This window comes from Dipodomys ordii, unplaced genomic scaffold (genome assembly GCF_000151885.1).
Source record: "Dipodomys ordii isolate 6190 unplaced genomic scaffold, Dord_2.0 Scaffold67, whole genome shotgun sequence".
Lineage (NCBI taxonomy): Eukaryota > Metazoa > Chordata > Mammalia > Rodentia > Heteromyidae > Dipodomys > Dipodomys ordii.
The window spans coordinates 8,518,135-8,535,477 of NW_012267283.1; the positions used below are offsets into that span (position 1 = coordinate 8,518,135).

The 17,343-nt window shown below is 40.3% G+C and overlaps 1 protein-coding gene and 1 pseudogene across 1 annotated transcript in view; one reads left to right on the forward strand and one right to left on the reverse strand.

Annotated features, from left to right (window-relative positions):
- Positions 1–1,121: 1,121 nt before the first annotated feature.
- On the forward strand, positions 1,122–6,838 carry LOC105990757 (annotated as a pseudogene).
- Positions 6,839–11,348: 4,510 nt separating this feature from the next.
- The window catches only part of LOC105990779 (lipid phosphate phosphatase-related protein type 1), a 118,227-nt gene continuing 112,232 nt past the window's right edge, over positions 11,349–17,343 (reverse strand). Inside the window, exon 7 of the mRNA XM_013023260.1 lies at positions 11,349–11,726. Coding sequence (XP_012878714.1) covers positions 11,694–11,726 — 33 coding nt within the window. The 3' untranslated portion in view covers positions 11,349–11,693. The remainder of the gene's footprint in view (positions 11,727–17,343) is intronic.

Consider the following 17,343-nt stretch of genomic DNA (forward strand, 5'->3'; position numbering starts at 1 on the left):
TCTTGTACTTTTTGACTGTGGCTGGTCTTAGACAACAATCCCCTGCCCCTCCTCCCCTCATTTCTGTCTTCTCTGTAACACCATGCCTAGGCCTGGCCTTTATTTCACTTTTATCTGTTGTCTTTAAATAAGTTTCAATCCTTTGTTGAATTACACATACACACACACACACACACACACACACACACACACACACACACAGTAGAGGGAAAGAGAAAAGGCAAGGAAAGAGGAAGTCATAATAATTTTCCTCATAATGGAGTAGGGTTTGAAATGACCTGTCTAATGTATATTAAAGGTCTCATTACTACAAACAACATAGGCATTTACCAATATTGGAAAGGCATAAAAACAGAAAAAAGAATGTAAAGTTAATGTTCTTTTAAAAGAACAAATGTCTGGGCTCTGGTGGTTCATGGCTGTAGTCTTAGCTACTCAGGAGGGCTGAGACCTGAGGATTGCTGTTCGAAGCCAGCCCGGGCAAGAAAGCTTGCCAATTAGCTACTAAAAAAGGAAAAAGCTGAAGTGGACCAGTGGCTCAAGTAATACAGTGCTAGCCTTGAGCAGAAAAGCTCTGGGACAGTGCTCAGGTCCTGAGTTCCAAATCCCAGGATCAGCGCGCACACACACACACACACACACACACACACACACCACAGAACAAATAATAGGAAACTAGAAACCTAACATAGTAAGTGGGTATTAGATGCTAAATATAAACTACCACTTCCATAATAGACCACCTGTTGGGTCATCCCTCTCCTGCCCCCTTGTATGGGCAGTAGACAGCTTTGCTGACTCAAAAGCCCTTTATCCTGTATTACCCACCTTGAATGCTAACAAACACCCTGGTAAATAGCTCACCTGGATGGTTATTATTTCAACTAAAGAATGAAAGCTCAAGTGTCTTTGAATCACTTAACCATAATGTTTTAATGAATAAAACCTGAGAGTAGTAGTAACCTATTAGCATGTGAGAACTGAGCAGGTTATTGAACCCAGTTCTTCATTTGTAAAATGATCTTGAGTACTGTGAGGCTTTTGCTTTGTTTTGTTTCTCTCCTGGAATCTTGTACTTTGTACTAATCCCTAACGTTTAATTCAACTCCATCTGATGCCCTTCACTGGAATTTGAGTCTCCAGCTCACAATCGTCTCTCCCACCACAGGACAGCAAAGTGCCACTTGGTCTTCTCGCCACAGTCCCCATGTTTCAGCTCACCGCCACTCCAAAAAGTGCCCTGGCAGATGAGCCCTTGATCATCCAAGTGACAGGTTTGCCTCCATCCCAAGTGGTGACCCTCAGGGCCTCACTGACTGATGAGAAGGGGAATTTGTTTCAGTCAAGAGCCTTCTACAGGACCTTCTACGAGGCTGGCCAAGTAGACCTAGAGCGAACTCCATCTTTGGGAGGTGACTATGTAGGCATCCATCCAAAGGGCCTCTTCTGGTCTCTGAAACCTAAGAGGCATTTCAGGAGGTTACTCAAGGAGGATGTAATGAACAGCACCTTTTGGGTTACTTTGGACCTGTATGATTCCATGTGCAGTTCTGGTTCTCAGGCCCAGGGGTAGAACAAAAGCAGAACCGAGAAGGTCGAGTCCGTGGAGCCTGTTTCTCCCTCCAGGGAGTGATATAGAATACATTGTTGATAGAAATAAAAATGTGGGGCTGGGAAGGTGGCTCATTGGTAGAGCACTTGCCTTGCATGCATAAGGCCCTGGGTTCGGTTCCCCAGCACCACATAAGAAAAAATTTTAAAAAAGCCGGAAGTGGCACTGTGGCTCAAGTGGTAGAGCACTAGCCTTGAACTGAAGAGCTGAGGGACAGCACGCAGGCCCAGGGTTCAGGCCCCACGACCAGACACCCAGCATTCAAGGTGGGTAATACAGGATAAAGGGCTTTTGAGTCAGCAAAGCTTTCTACTGCCCATGTTTATGCCCATTTGGATGAAATTAATTTTGCGTTATCAAGAGTTTCGGGACAAAAACTTCTCCTTGGATAGACCCAACAAACAAGGGTCACCTGCCCCTCTCTGCCTTACAGATTATATAATGAAAGGGAGCATACATAATCATTCTTGATCTAGGGCCTTGTCTCAAGAAGAAAGTTAACATGGCCTGGGCTGGGGAGAGGTTGTATCTACCCTTGTTGCAAAATGTTTGTCCATTAGACCTGTTATCACCCAAGGTGACTGCAGAAGAGGATAGCTCAGAGCAAAGAGACACATACAGAAAAAGGTTTGCATATTGGGGGGGGGTTGTGTGTGTGTATGTGTGTGTGTGTGTGTGTGTGTGTGTGTGTGTGTACTGGTACTTGAGCTCAGGGTCTCTCATTCTTGCTTGGCCTTTTCTTCCAAGGCCGCACTCTACAACTGAGCCACATCTCCACTTCTACCTTTTTGCTGGTTAATCGGAGATGAGGGTCTCATGGATTTTTCTACTTGAGAGAGCTTTGAACTTGAACCACCAGCACCCAGCACATTCTGCATTGTGTTGCTTGTGGGTCCAAGTGAGGAGTTTCTAAGTGTTTTAGAAAATAAAAGCAGTTTCTAAGTGTTGTTGACCTTCTTTAGCCTTTGGATCCCATTTTCTTTTGTTTCTGTTCAGGGGAAGCCCTTTCCCAGGAATCATTGATTTGTTTGGAGGCATGGAGTGGGGGTTTAGGTGAACTTGGGGCCAGTGTTTTAGCTGCCCATGGCTTCGCAGTGCTGGCATTAGCCTACTTTGCTTATGAAGACCTTCCTGACCACCTGCTGGGAATAGATTTGGAATATTTTGAGGACATTGCCATCTTTCTACTGGCTCATCCCAAGGTATTTAAAGTACTTGTTTTCTCTTGCAATGTTACAAGAAGCAAAAATCACAAGGGTCTGCTCCCATTTATCAACCTGTGAAGACTTGGGCATAACACAGCTTGAATTTAAATAAGAATGATCACATATGTCTGGTAGGATTGTTGAGTTGATTAGTAATTAGTATGTACTAGCACACAGAAGGCAATAACCTGGTGCTCATGTGATAATTCTTTTCGAGAGAGAGAAAGAGAAAAAAAATCAACCAGGATTCCTTACATTTGAAATGCTTGTCACTTATTTGTAAGTGGCTCTTCAATTCCAGGCACAGATTCAAATAATAAGCTTGACTTCAGTGATTGTCTCTGCCTGGGGTAATGCCAGTATAAATTGCACTAAAAAACCATGAGATTTAACAACAATGCACAAGCTCATTATTGGCAATGAGGCACAGGTCATCCATAATCTAATTCTTTAGTAAAGTTTCAGAGCTCAGAGATGGACCCAAACTTAAAGTAAGTATCTACTAACAGCACCAGAGAAGAGAAAGGAATGTGAAAAGGTAGAGCTGCTTTACTTATTTATTTTTTTGTCAGTCATGGGGATTGAACTCAGGACTTGGGTGCAGTCTCTGAGCTCTTTTGCTCAAGGTGAGTGCTTTACCACCTTGAGCCCCATTTCCCCTTCTGGTTTCTGGTGGTTAATTAGAAACAAGACTCTCAACGTCCTGCTTGCACAGGCTGGCTTAGAACTGCAATCCTCAGATCTAGGCCTCCTGAGCAGCTAGGGTTACAGGCACGAGCCACCATGCTCACCTTAATTTATTCTTTAAAGACTCATTTAATTACTTAGGTCAGAGGGAGAAAGCCAATTGAAAAAAAATTAAAATTGGAGTTAATCAAGCACACGAGCTTTAATTTCCACCTCTGTCCTAGATACTATTGTGGCATTAGGTACATCTTCCACTTCCTATGCCTCATTTATCCCACCAAGAAGATAATGAGGCACACCTGTACAGCACTTAGCTGTGGCAAACTCTCCCTAAGTCCACGGGCTATCTTTGGCTATCTGGCACTTTCCCTTTCTCTTCTCACACATTCTCAACTCCTTCCAAAAGTGTTGAGTTCTACTCTCAGATCATTTTCAATCTAGGGCATGTCTAGCCTCTCTGCTGTTACTATTTTATTTTTGCATAATCTTTATTATCTTAAGCAGTACGAAAGAGTAGCCACCCAACAAAGCAGTTTATGAATACGGTGCATCTCGGTCTGTGACACCCCCTTTCAGCATCCTCGCCCACCTTTCTCAACTCACCCCTTCCTTCATTTTTCTTAAATGTCAGGTCATAGATTGAATTTGGTTTTTCCATTTAACCAAGCAGTTTATGTATGCGACACATCCTGATCTGTGCCATCCTTTCAATGTCTTCAACCCACTCCTTCCCTTGTTTGTCTCCACTCTGTGGCAGGTACAGTGAATTCCTGCCTGCATTCTCTCCTCTTCCCCTCTTCATTCTTCTGCCCCTTTCCCCTTGGCCAGCCATTATTTTAGTTCCCCAGCATTACTTATCAACGACACTGCAACAGTGCATTCATCGCTCTTCCTCCCTTGCTTCCTCCTTTGTTCATTTTTACTTTCTTTTTTTTTTCAGGAAGTAATGAAATTTGAACTCAGGGCCCTGCATTTGTTAGACAAGTGCTCTGACCCTTGTGCTGTCCCTCAGCATTCTTCCCCTTTCGTTTTCTTTCTTCCTTTCTTTTTCTTTCCAGATAAGATCTTGCACTTTTTTCTTCCTGGGCCAGCCTCTGCCTACATACCTCCTATCGATATCTCTCTTGTATTACAGATACATCTTCACCATGCCCAGCTTGCTTATAGATGTATAGACTTGCCAACTTTTTGGCCTCAAAGTGTTCTTCTCCTGGTCTCCACTCTTGAATGACAGGGATTGCAAATGTAAAATACCGCCCCCCCCCCCACCTATTCTTCACATGGAGAAGAATAGATTTGGATGACTTCCAAATGTAGACACATACTGGATTTCTTTGAGGATATTTTACAGTATACCTTGACCTACGCAGATCAGTTGAAGCAAACATTTGAGAGGTTGGATTGCTTTTCTCCTATGAAAATGACAAAAAAAGGAGCTCAGTATATGGTTTCAAGCAAAATAAACAACCTAGGTCTCTGTGTTTGCGGTTGTTTGTCCTTCCTGTCCCTACTCACCTGTCAGTCTTCTTCCCTCTCCTGTGCATCTTTTAGCCTACTTGAGAATGAAGATTCCTTTCTTTTTTTGGGGGGGGGTCCAGTCGTGGGGCCTGAACTCTGGGCCTGGGCGCTGTCCCTCAGCTCTTCAGCTCAAGGCTAGTGCTCTACCACTTGAGCCACAGCACCACTTCCAGCTTTTTTCTTTTGTGGTGCTGAGGAATCAAACCCAGGGCCTCGAGCATGCAAGGCAAGTGCTCTACCACTGAGCCACCTTCCCAGCCCGAGAATGAAGATTCCTATTACTACTGCCAACCTTTTCCTAGTGGGATGCAGCTGTTTAATGGGGTTCACTCCCAGTACTAGCAGAATTAGTGGTTAAAAAAGTACTAGGTAAATGGGAATTGCACACATAGAATTTCAGGGAACTGAGCTAATATCATTGCAGTTGTTGTTATTGTTTTGTTTTGTTTTGAGATGAAGAAAAGGAGTTGATTCTTTGAAACGCTTTTCTGATGCCCACTGTTGCAGGTCTCTGATTGCATGTATAGACCTTTTTTTTTTTTTCTTTTGGTGAAGGTAGTATGGTTTGAACTCAGGGACTCCCTTGTAAGGCAAGGTTTCTTACCATTTGTAAGGGTGGCTGAAAGGAAACTCCCATACGACTCAGGAGGAAGAGAATTTATTAGAAGAGAGAAAAAGAGAAACCAAACTGCTGGCCCCTAGGAATTGGAGGTGAGTGAAGCAATAGAGTTTATGTCCAGAGGAGAGAGATTTTATAGGGGAGAGTAAGGAAGAGGTATGGCCCCAGCTGATGAAGAGGTGACCTCAGAGCCTCAGAGCCTGGGGGTCCTCCTCCTGCTTCCAGACATGCCAGTTGCCTTGGTTACTGGTGGTGGGTGGGGACTTCTAGTCTGCACAGGGTAGAGAACCAAGGAAAGAGGCCATGTCTCCCAGGTGCGATCTAACACCAGTGAGCCATGATAACAGCTACAATTCTACTTAGGTAAGTTTTTGTTTTTATTGCTTCATTTGAATCTTCATAACAACCCTGCAGATGTATAGAGAAGGCAAGTAGGTACAGCTCTCTGTGGAGAAGCTGATAAACCTGCGGTTAAAAACTTGATCGCGTTTTGTTCTTTGTTTTTAATTTCTTTGTTTGTGTGTGTGTGTGTATACTTACATTCTTTGTAATTTTTATGATTTCTTTGTTTTGGGTTCTGTAATTGTTTGCTCCTTCTCATCAGTCCAGGTGACCGGCCTTCTGCACAGCAGCTTCTCAGAGTACAGGCTGTAATGGCTTCCCTCTGTTTTGTGCTTCAGATCCAGAGCACAGGGATTGGAGTGATCTCTGTGAGTAAAGGTTCAGAGATCGGGCTGGCATGGCCTGCTACCTGAAGCAGGTGGTGGCTACGATCTGCATCAATGGGCCCAGCGTTGTCTGTGACTTTCCACTCAGGTACCGGGGTCTGGTTGTGGCCCCTCAGCTCTAGAACGCATACAGGTCCTCAGCTCTAGAACGCATACAGGCCCACATCTCTGGGGCTGTGTGCCTGCTCCACATTAAAGGAGACCCTCAGAAAGAGCTTGCTTCCAGTGGAAAAGGCCCAAGGATGGATCCTCTATCTTAGGAGAGAATGACCAACGCATTGAGCATAGAGCACATGCAGAGCAGGCCATGGACCAGCTGAAGAGCCCCGGGAAGAGCAACGGAAGGATGCTGATCTACCCTGGGGCGGGCCATCTCATAGCGCCACCCTATGCTCCCTTGTTCAAGCACTTCCTGTATGTACCTACAGGATATTCAAACACCTTGGATTCTTGTAATTGCAGTCAATAGGGAGACCAGACAATTTTTTTTTTTTTTTGTCGGTCGTGGGACTTGAACTCTGGGCCTGGGCGCTGTCCCTCAGCTCTTCAGCTCAAGGCGAGCGCTCTACCACTTGAGCTACAGCGCCACTTCCGGTTTTCTAGTGGTTTATTAGAGATAGGAGTCTCACGGTCTTTCCTGCCCAGGTTGGCTTTGAACCGCGATCCTCAGATCTCAGCCTCCTGAGTAGCTAGGATTACAGGCGTGAGCCACCAGCACCCGGCGACCAGACAATTTTTTGAAGCTGTGATAACCTCCTACAGTTTTTCACCCCAAATTACCTACTGGTCTTATTCAATAATACCCACTCTCTTTTAAGTACAAGATTATGGCTATTTGCATTCTCTGATTTTAAAAGAGCTATCCACCATCTTTTCTTTCCCCTTCTCCTTTCCCTTCCCTTTCTTTTGCTCCTTTCTTTCCTCCTTCCCTCCCTCTCTTTCTCTTTCTCTTCCTCCTTCCTATATTAGAATTTGAACTCAGGGCTTTATGCCAAGCACTTGTGCCACATTTCCAGTACTTAGTTGTTTTTATCTCCCAGAATGTCTCATGCTAACTGTGTTTTGGCTGCCCTTAACGGACAAACCTATTTCAGCCTTCTAAGCAGCTGGAATTATAGAGCAGAGCCACAGCTTCTGGCTTATCTACAACTCTTCTGTCTATTGAAACCTAATAGGGTGATCTTTAGAACTTACCAGAAGAGGATGTGAAGGGTAAACAAAGGAGGAGGCTGCAATGCTTGGTAAGAAATGTACGCATTATCCTGCCCATGTAATTGTAACCCCTCTGTACAGTATGTTCACAAATAAAATAAAATTAAATTAAAAAAATTGTTTTGCTTCAAAATGAACCCCAAGATAGGGACACAAGAGGTTTTATCTTTGTTGCTGTTCTTATTAATGTACTTATAATGTACTATGTGATTTTTTTGTTTCTTTTGTATGTTCCTCTCCCACAGTATAACTTGTTTTCACTGCATTTGATTCTAGTGCCCTGCATATATATATATATATATATATATATACATATATGTATATAATTTAATTTGGGGAGGGGAAGGGAAAAAACAAAATACTTAAATAAGGCTACAAGTTGATCCATTGTAACAATGAGATTACAACTTTGGCTGGGGGGGGCGGGGAGGAACCGGGTGAGGGGGGAAGTTTTGGGGGAAGTAGGGAAGGAAGAAGGAAGGGATGGTAGGGAAAAAACAAAGGAGGAGGCAACAATGCTTGATAGGAAATGTACTCATTACCTTACTCATGTAACTGTAAAACCTCTGTACAGCATTTTTTACAATAAAAAATGTAAAAAAGTTTCTAACTTAAAAAAAAAGAACTTACCAGAAGAGGCACTTACATTTTCATATCTGCTGAGTGAAATTTCTTCCCCATTTTTATCTCTGTATCTAAATGTTTGCTTTCTGTTCTTAAAGTCCCTATGATTATAATTCTTATTTCCATATGAGTCATGGTCTCCATTTGGCCAAGTTAAGAAAAAGTCTGGCATGCATCTATTGGACAAATATTTTAACAGTGTTCCCTGCGTCAAGCCCTGTTATGGGCATGTAATCAAAGAAATGGAACATGTCATAGATAACTACAAGGATAACTGTTGGGGGAACTTGTCAGGCTTTGCATGTCAACACACTTTTATTAGATTTTGTTTCTTTCCAATATCCTCTGACAGTGAGTCACATTTTCTTAGTCTCCTCTGGGCTTTCCTTAAAAGAGGAAAAGTGGCAGCAAAGCTCATCACAGAATTCATTCTCTCTTAAGCTAGAGGGACCAGTTGTCTCATTTGGCTGGATGACTTTGTCCTTGGCAGAAGACCTAAGCAGATGAGTCTCCAGGCTGAAGAAATGAATCTCATGTGATTGACATGAAAGATGAACGTTAGTGTGACACCTATAAAGTGTCATAGGGTTAAATAAAGGCAACACTAAGTCTAGCATGGCACAATGGCTCAGGGATGGCAGGAGTGCAAGCCTGCAGACAAAAACCTTCATTCCTTAGTGGCATCTTATAAAGCATGGCTGTCCATGCACCTGCCTTCCAAGTCTACAGCCAGAACTCTGAAACACTGTACACAGAACTCTCTGGAATCAAAACTAGAAAGAAGTATGGGAGGACAATGTAATTTATTGTAAATTAGTGTTTTATCTTTAGAATTTTTATCTTTGGAAATATAATCTAGTGGTCAAATACATCAGTGTCATCTTAGTGTGACAAGAAATGAATGATACAGTCTGCCTTCATTTTTTCAGATATCTTATGAACAATCAAATAAAAATAAGTCTTCATTGCTTTTTTTTGTTTTTGTTTTTGTCAGTCATGGGGCTTGAACTCTGGGCCCGGGTGCTGTTCCGCAGCTCTTCAGCTTAAGGCTAGCGCTCTACCACTTGAGCCACAGTGCCACTTCTGGCTTTCTGAGTAGTTTACTGAAGATAAGAGTCTCATGGACTTTTCCTGTCCAGGCTGGTTTTGAACCGTGATCCTCAGATCTCAGCCTCCTGAGTAGTGAGGATTACAGGTGTGAGCCACCAGCGCCTGGCTTCATTGCTTTTTTTTTTAATTAAAAAAATATTAAAGCATGTTTAGGAAAAAAAGAAATCATCCTAAAGTTGGATAACATTATACCTAGGTAGTTTATACAAGATTAGAGACCCCAGAGGTTTCAAACTATTATTATTATTGACTAATTATTTATTTTGAAGTCCTTGGGTTTGATCTCAGGGCTTTGTGCTTGCTAGGCAGTTGCTCTGCCAATTTACCCTTCCCGCCCCCAGTACTTTTCTGTTTTAGTTATTTTTCAGAAGGCCTCACATTTTTGTCTGAGCAGTCCTACTTATGTCTCCTACCTAGCCAGGATGACAGATTATATACTACCAGACCAAGAGTGTTGTCTGAGTTGAGTTCTCACTAACATTTTGTCTGAGCTGGCTTCTAATTATTGTTTACAGTCTCTATCTTCTGTGTAGCTGGAGTTATAGGCATGAGTCACACTGCTCAGCCACAAGTTATTCTTCCTCATTATTTCCTTGTTCTCTTCACCACAGTCCTCTGAGCTAGCTAAGTTGGTTAATTTCTTTTAAAAAAATCCTGTGAAAAGATGCAGACACAGTTCAAAAGCATCTGGATGCAGAAGAAAAAGCCAGAAATAGGAGTGACACAGATCTGGCTTATAATATTGGTATTTATGTACATAGCACTGATTTGTCAGAGCTTCCTTAGCATCACTGTATTGAGAGCCACCTGATTATGTATGGGAAGCTATGTGGTTTAATGTCTAGGATGAAGGGAAGAAGAAATATTCCTTGTCCTCTTTTCCAACGTTAGTTGATTATCACTCTGAAGGTATATGTGAGTGTGTATATGTGTATAAAGTTAGGCAAGTGAGAAGTCAGGAAAAGTTTAACTTTTACTGATCTCAAAAAAATCAACAACTCATACATATCCACAGGCAGGTTGAAGAACGGGTATGCAGAATACACATCTGAGAGTAGTTTAAGAAATCACAGTCTTTTGCCAATCCGTCAGGTCCATCTCTACCCAAACCTGTGTAGTAACCTCTTAGTCATGCCCTTATTTGGGTTTGCGGTCATGTGAATTTGAAAGGAATGGACACTTGTTGAAGTATCTTCCTGGCCATTCTGCAAATACCTTTCTTTGCCCAATGCATGAAACTTAAAAAACAAAGGACAAGAGTCAGAATACATTTTGTGATAGTTTTCTTTTTCTTCTCTTTAGAAAAAAAATATGTACAAAAAAAGCTAAGAAGGATCAACATGAAAATGTAAGAAAACATTCTGATAGGTACAGACAAAGAGCTCCTTATCTCAAAGGAGGTACACATTAGTTAGTTATCACCATGCTAGAAAAACAGGATGCAGTTAAAATCCTAGGAGAGTTAAAAGCCGCAGAGTGAAGATGTTGCTCTGGGGACTCTCTTTTGTAGATGCTCTGAAACCTTTCTGTAAAATAATACTGTGTACACTGTAAAATATTCATTTTTCATACAAAGTCCATACAAGTGGAGATATATAAAACTGTTGAGTTGACAGGAAAGGCTGGTGCTGGCTGCTGTTTGGAAAGAAGGTTACAATGTCACCTGCCTACTAAGGGACAGAATTCTAGGCAGATTATTAGTTTCTTAGAGTCATACAACCTGTTACTCTCCCTTCCTCCCCCAAAAACCTAGGCTTTTTTTTTTGCCAATTGTTGCGTAATGGGGCAACTTCACTAATATTTTACCTTTGAATGTCACAAATAAACTATTAGATCAGAATGCAATGTTTTCATAGAATTTTCTTTTTCCTAGAATTGATTTTAAGATTTACCATTAACCAACATTGTCCTTCCTGGCACTCAAAAGTTTAACTTCCATTAAAATTCAAAAAATTTGGAGGAGGCAGCAACTGTGGTAATAAAAGTTTGAAGTGAATTGTCATATTCACCATCTTTGTGTCTATAAAACTGAGAAAAGAAGGTTTGTGTACAAATCTCACAAAAACAACATCCACCATTGAATAAATGTGATTCTGCAATGCACACTTGAACAAGAAATTTTTGTTGGTTTTAAAATTCTGGCATAAATATATTAAAGCTGACCAAAAGAGAGAGAGAGAGAGAGAGAGAGAGAGAGAGATCAGGGCAAGCTACATCACTTCTTCATACAAAAAAAATGTACAAAACATTTGCCTCTAACTAGATAAACATAATACTTGTCTTCACAGTTGGACATTGAGTAACTGTGTGTTTTGAAGTATTGAATTGGAAAGAGATTAAAAAAAAAAAACAAAGCACAGCTGTGCACCTTACTCTTCTCAGGTGACTTCTGTCATGGAGGCTGAGTGGTTCTGTGGAGAAAACACAAGCAGAAAGGAGCTCAGGATTGGGTTGATTGGCTTTGGCACGCATCCACTCACCTATGAAAATTCCTTCCTTGGGTTTCCTTTCCTGTGCTTTTCCTTTAAAAATTTCCCCAAGTGGGGCTGGGAAGGTGGCTCAGTGGTAGAGCGCTTGCCTTGCATGCCTGAGGCCCTGGGTTTGACTCCTCAGCACCACATAAGCAAAAAGAAAAAAAAAAGCCGGAAGTGGCGCTGTGGCTCAAGTGGTAGAGCACTAGCCTTGAGCTGAAGAGCTGAGGGACAGTGCCCAGGCCCAGAGTTCAGGCCCCACGACTGGACCAAAAAACAAAACAAAACAAAACAAAAAACAAAAACAAAATGTCCCCAAGTGTTCAACTAAACCAGGATCAGATCATTTCTCCACCTAAAACTTCTTTCTATTGGGATAAGTGGTAGAGTGCTTGCCTTTCAGGCATGAGGCCCTAGGTTCAATTCCTCAGCACCACATAAGCAGAAAAAGCCAGAAGTGGTGCTGTAGCTCAAGTGGTAGAGTGCTAGCCTTGAGCTGAAGAGCTAAGGGACAGTGCCTAGGCCCAGAATTCAGGCCCCAGAACCGACAAAAGAAAAACAAAACTTCTTTCTATGTAATTCTAATAATTCTAGTACTGTTTTTGTAATATAAGCATTTAAGTATCTCAAAAGAACTTCAACTGCATCTCACACTTCTAAAATGTTTTAATATTGACTAATACAAATTTTAAAAAATATTCTATATAATTTTCTTATTGGTGGTAGTGGCTGTTTGGCTTGAACTCAGGAGTCTGGGCACTGTCCCTGAGCTCTTTTGCTCAAGGCTAGCACTCTACTGCTTTGAGCTACAGGGAAAATTCTGGTTTTCTGGTGGTTAATTGGAAATAATAATCTCATAGTCTTTTCTGTCTGATCTGGCTTTGAATCACGATCCTCAGGTGTTAGCCTCCTGAGTAGCTAGGGTTACAGGTGTGAGCCACCAGCTCCTGGCCTATATGATTTTTTTGTAGTTATAAGTTCTACAGAAATGTGTTTAATATTTTCCAGTGGTTTGGGGTTGAATTTAGTTAGTTGTCTAATTTTTTCCCATAAAATTTGATCAGTAGGATGCAGAGCCATTACTTTTTTTAAAATTTACTTTATGGTCTTGCACTAGAGTTTGTTTTTTTTTTAATTTCACATGATTTTTAGGAAAATGAGTTAATCTATATATTTACTCTCTTTTGCTTGCCTAATAATCACTGAGAAGAATGCATTAAAAGTTTACTATGATTACTGACTTACACAACCTGCTTTCTTTTTGTAGCTTCTTTTTTTGGGGGTGGGGGTCAATACTTATGCCATTTATAGGTTTATATGATTTAATCTAATAGTAAATGGTAAAAAATAAAAAAGCAATATCCTAAGGTAACCAGAGTGACGTTGGGAAGATTTCATTTATTTATTTAGAATACAAAAGACAGTAGGTACTAATGGGAGGGGGAGAGTGAATAAAGATGAATATGGCTGAAAAAGATAGTTTGCAAGAAGATAGTGTGAAAGTAGAATAATGAAACCTGTTGTGATTATCTTAGGAAGGGAATAAAGAAGAGGGATAGAAGAGGTGAGATAGACTGGAATGCATTATGTACACAAGTAGAAATGGCTAGTGTATGCTAATAATAAACAATATAAGTCTGTACTACCACTTATCCTGAAGCAGGGTTTATCAGAATAATCCTCTGGGAATATTTTTCACTCTTCCTTTTCTGAAAAATAATCACTTGCTGTTTGGGTCTAATCATCAGTGTACTTGGTAACATCTGGATTTCTCATTTAATGTTTTTTTTTTAACAGATACCTTGCTGAGTCTGTCAGGACACACCTGTAAATGCAACACTCAAGAGACAGAGGCAGAAAGATTGAATGTTTGAGACCAGTCTGGGCCACATTGCAAGACCTGTCTCAAAATCCTCTAAGAAAAGGGTCAGACAGAGACAGAGATGAGAGAGAAAGACAGAGACAGAGAAAGAGACAGACAGACAAAGAGAGAGAGACAGAGACAGAGACAGAGAAAGAGACAGAGACAGACAGAGAGCCTTTAAAAATCTTCTTTTCTCTGAAAAAGGAAGGCAAATGATGATTCTATGTTATATTCAGAGTGAGGTAACAAAGTTGTTTTATTTCTAATTTAATTTCTCTATGAGAAGAGAATGTGAACATTTAAATAGAACATGAATTGCTAAAAGCTATTCTCTCTGATATGACAAAAATTGCACAGGGTCATAAAATAATGCTTTGGAAATGACTTCTTTCTATCTGAACTTTCTATAATTTTTATTTTCTGGCCTCTCATTAGTACTGAAAAGATTTTTAGAAAGTATACTCTGTCTCACTCTATTAGACTAAGAGCTATAACAGAAAGCAAATGTTCAAAGCTGAATTAAAGTTGTAAGGAGGAAGAAAGAACTGTTGCATCGGTCTTATATCTTGGATGGTGAGTGGATTTCATGCATGAACTTGCTCTGAGGAGAAGAAGGCAATCCTCTCAATCCTAGAAAGTCATTTTTTTTTTCTGGGAAGATGGTCTGTTTCAAAATTTACAAGGAGTAAATTTACAAAGGAGTAGCACAGAAATTCTTATGAAGAGGAGAAAACAGAAGCTACTTATTTGTGTACCTCAGGTTAAATTATACCAACCCTATAGCACATTTGCATATTCAGGCCTGAAGGGTCATAGATTTCACAAGGAAATTTTTACTTGAATGAAGACTCAGGCTGTGTAGACAGTAGACCAAATAAGGCCTTTGGAATTAGATGTGTCTGTGCTTCATTTTGATTGAGAAACCTTGGGCATGCTTCTTGGACTGTGGGCATCTTTCTTTCCTAATCTATAAACAAATAATACCAATTACAGTAGGATTGTGAAAATTAAATATGGTGGTTTTCAGTGTCTTTCAGGGTTTTTTTTTTTGATGAGCAAATAAAAGGTACAACTTCCTTACTAACCATGTAAAAACGTTTGATATAAAAGCAGTGCTTTTATATCAAATGCTTTGTAGCTTCAATTTCCACTACTGGTATGGCTTGCATCGTGTGAGTGAGAAGTTCTAGCTCCCTGTGGTCTTCATTTGGAGTCACCTGCACAAGTCCTGCTCAGCACTTCTTCTAAGCGTCTACTTACCATGGAAGTTCAGAAAGTGTCAGATTTGGGGTTCTTGATTTTAAATACTGTATCTTAATCTGGCTTTCTTTCATCCATTCAATGTTTATTTCACACCTTTTGAACAGCGGGATATAGAAAAAGTAAGGCAAGGTTCACAGAACCCAGATTCTCAAAGATCAAAGGTTTTCAAGTCTTTGGAAAATATGAGGGGGAGGTATTGAGAGACCCTCAAAGTCCTTTGGCCCAAGCTTAGTGTTCAGAAAGGCCTCATATTATTTTCAATGATACTGCATACATAGTCAAAAACATATACTGAAAAATATGATGGAGGGTCAGCTATAACCTATAGTGGATGACGAAGTTATGAGGAGTTCTGCTGTTTTTAAGAAAAGTCTTTTGGAAACTTTTGGTACTTTTTCCTCTAGAATAAGTAAAACCTCTCTTAGCTTGGCCAACTATGAATTGTGGTGAAGGAAAAGGGAGAAAAAAATCTTGAGAAGAGTTCAGATACAGGATAATGTGTAGGCAGTGAGTACAGAGCAGAATGATGGTAGGTAAAGACATTCTTAAACTGAGATACCCAGGGCACAGCATTTCCAAGGTCCTGCGGATTGATGTGTTAGTGTGACCCAGCATGTGTTTTTCACTCCTTTTCAAAATTAATTTTGGTCTTCAGTTATCTCACTTCAAAAATAGTGGCTGCTTTGAACTCATTGGGTATTGAAACCTAATTAGAAAGTGAAGAAAAGCCAGCGGGATTCCATTTCCTGGAGATTCCATTTCCTTACTTCATTGTAAGGTGTTGTTATTGACTGTCATTCATTATAAAGTGTTGTTATTTACTGTTATCTACTGTAAAGTGTTGTTATTTACCAATAGGCTGTATATAAATTAGTCACATATGGGAGAATGGTGGGAGGGATGATTCAACTCACATGGTGAATTAAAACCCCTTTGTACAACTGCTTAAAGATAATTTTAAAAAGTTTATATATATATTTAAAATAAGTACATCAAAACTGTTTTTTTCTGTTTTATTTCCAATTTGTTAATTAAAAATGTTCACTGTCATGTGAGGAAAGGGAAAACAATAAAAAAAAGCTCATGCGGGGTATAATGGTGAGCCCCAAGTATTTTTCCTTGCATGGAAATAGTTTGTCCCACTCCCAAGGCACACCTTTCCTGATCATATTAATTCTCTGAAGGCAAGAACTGTAGGCCTAATTAGTTTTTATAACTTGGGCATAAGGCCAGCTTCTAGCCATTGTTTTCACTGTATTTGATATTGGTATAATTTGTGGAGGGGAAGGGAAAAAACAAATTGTTTAAATAGGGATACAGGTGGACTCATTGCAACAATGAGATGTACAAGACGTTATGTCAAAAAACAAACTTTACAATTTAGAGGGGGTGGTGTAGTTGTGGAGGTGGAGGGAGGGGATGGTAGGGGAAAAACAAAGGAGGAGGCAACAATGCTTGACAGGAAATGTACTCATTACCTTGCTCATGTAATTGTAACCCCTCTATATAGTATTTTTACAATAAAAAACGTATTAAAATTTAAAAAGCCAGGTTCTATTGTAAAATAACTGGCATTCATTGCATTGAAATTCTAATAGTTGTTTTTGATGCAGACTTAGCACTCATAGTTACCAATCTTTTTAATATGGTGTGGCTCCAACTTATATCACTGGATGTAACAAAAACCTTTTTCTTTCCAAATTCAGCTGACTCACTTTACTCAAGGGTTCTACATCTGTGGATTCAACAATTACAGATCAAACGCATTCAGACAAAATGAACATGTATAGAAGTCTTTGCTTGTTATTGTTCCCTGAAAAATCCCATTATTTGATTTACACTTTATTTATTTGTTTGTTTATTTATTTATTTGTTTGTGCTTGTCCCGAGACTTGAACTTAAGGGCTGGGCATGGTTCCTGAGCTTATTTGCTAAAGGCTAGAATTCTACCACTCAAGCCATAGCTCTACTTCTGTTTTTTTTTGAGTAGCTAATTGGCAATGAGAGTCTCACAGAGTTGCCTTCCCTGGCTGATTTCAAACTATAATCCTCAGATCTCAGCCTACTCAATAATTAGGATTACAGGCATGAACCACCAGTGCCTGGCTTGCACTTACATTTTCTCAAGTACAAGTAATCTAGAGATGGTTTAAAGCACATAGGAGTTTCTGCACATGTTACATGCAAATACTATACTGTCTTCTATGAGTCTTGAACAACTTTGGATTTCAGTCTAATCTGGAGGTTTTGAACTAATCCTCTGTGAATACCAAGGGACAGCTGTACCTTGCAAGGGACAACTAGATACTAAATAAAACTTGGCCTCCCACATAATTAATTACAATTTTAAGAATCTGTAATCATCCATTAGAGGTGAAAGTACAGGAAAGTATTCTAGCTTAAGTTCAATAGAAGAGAACTTCCTGAGAC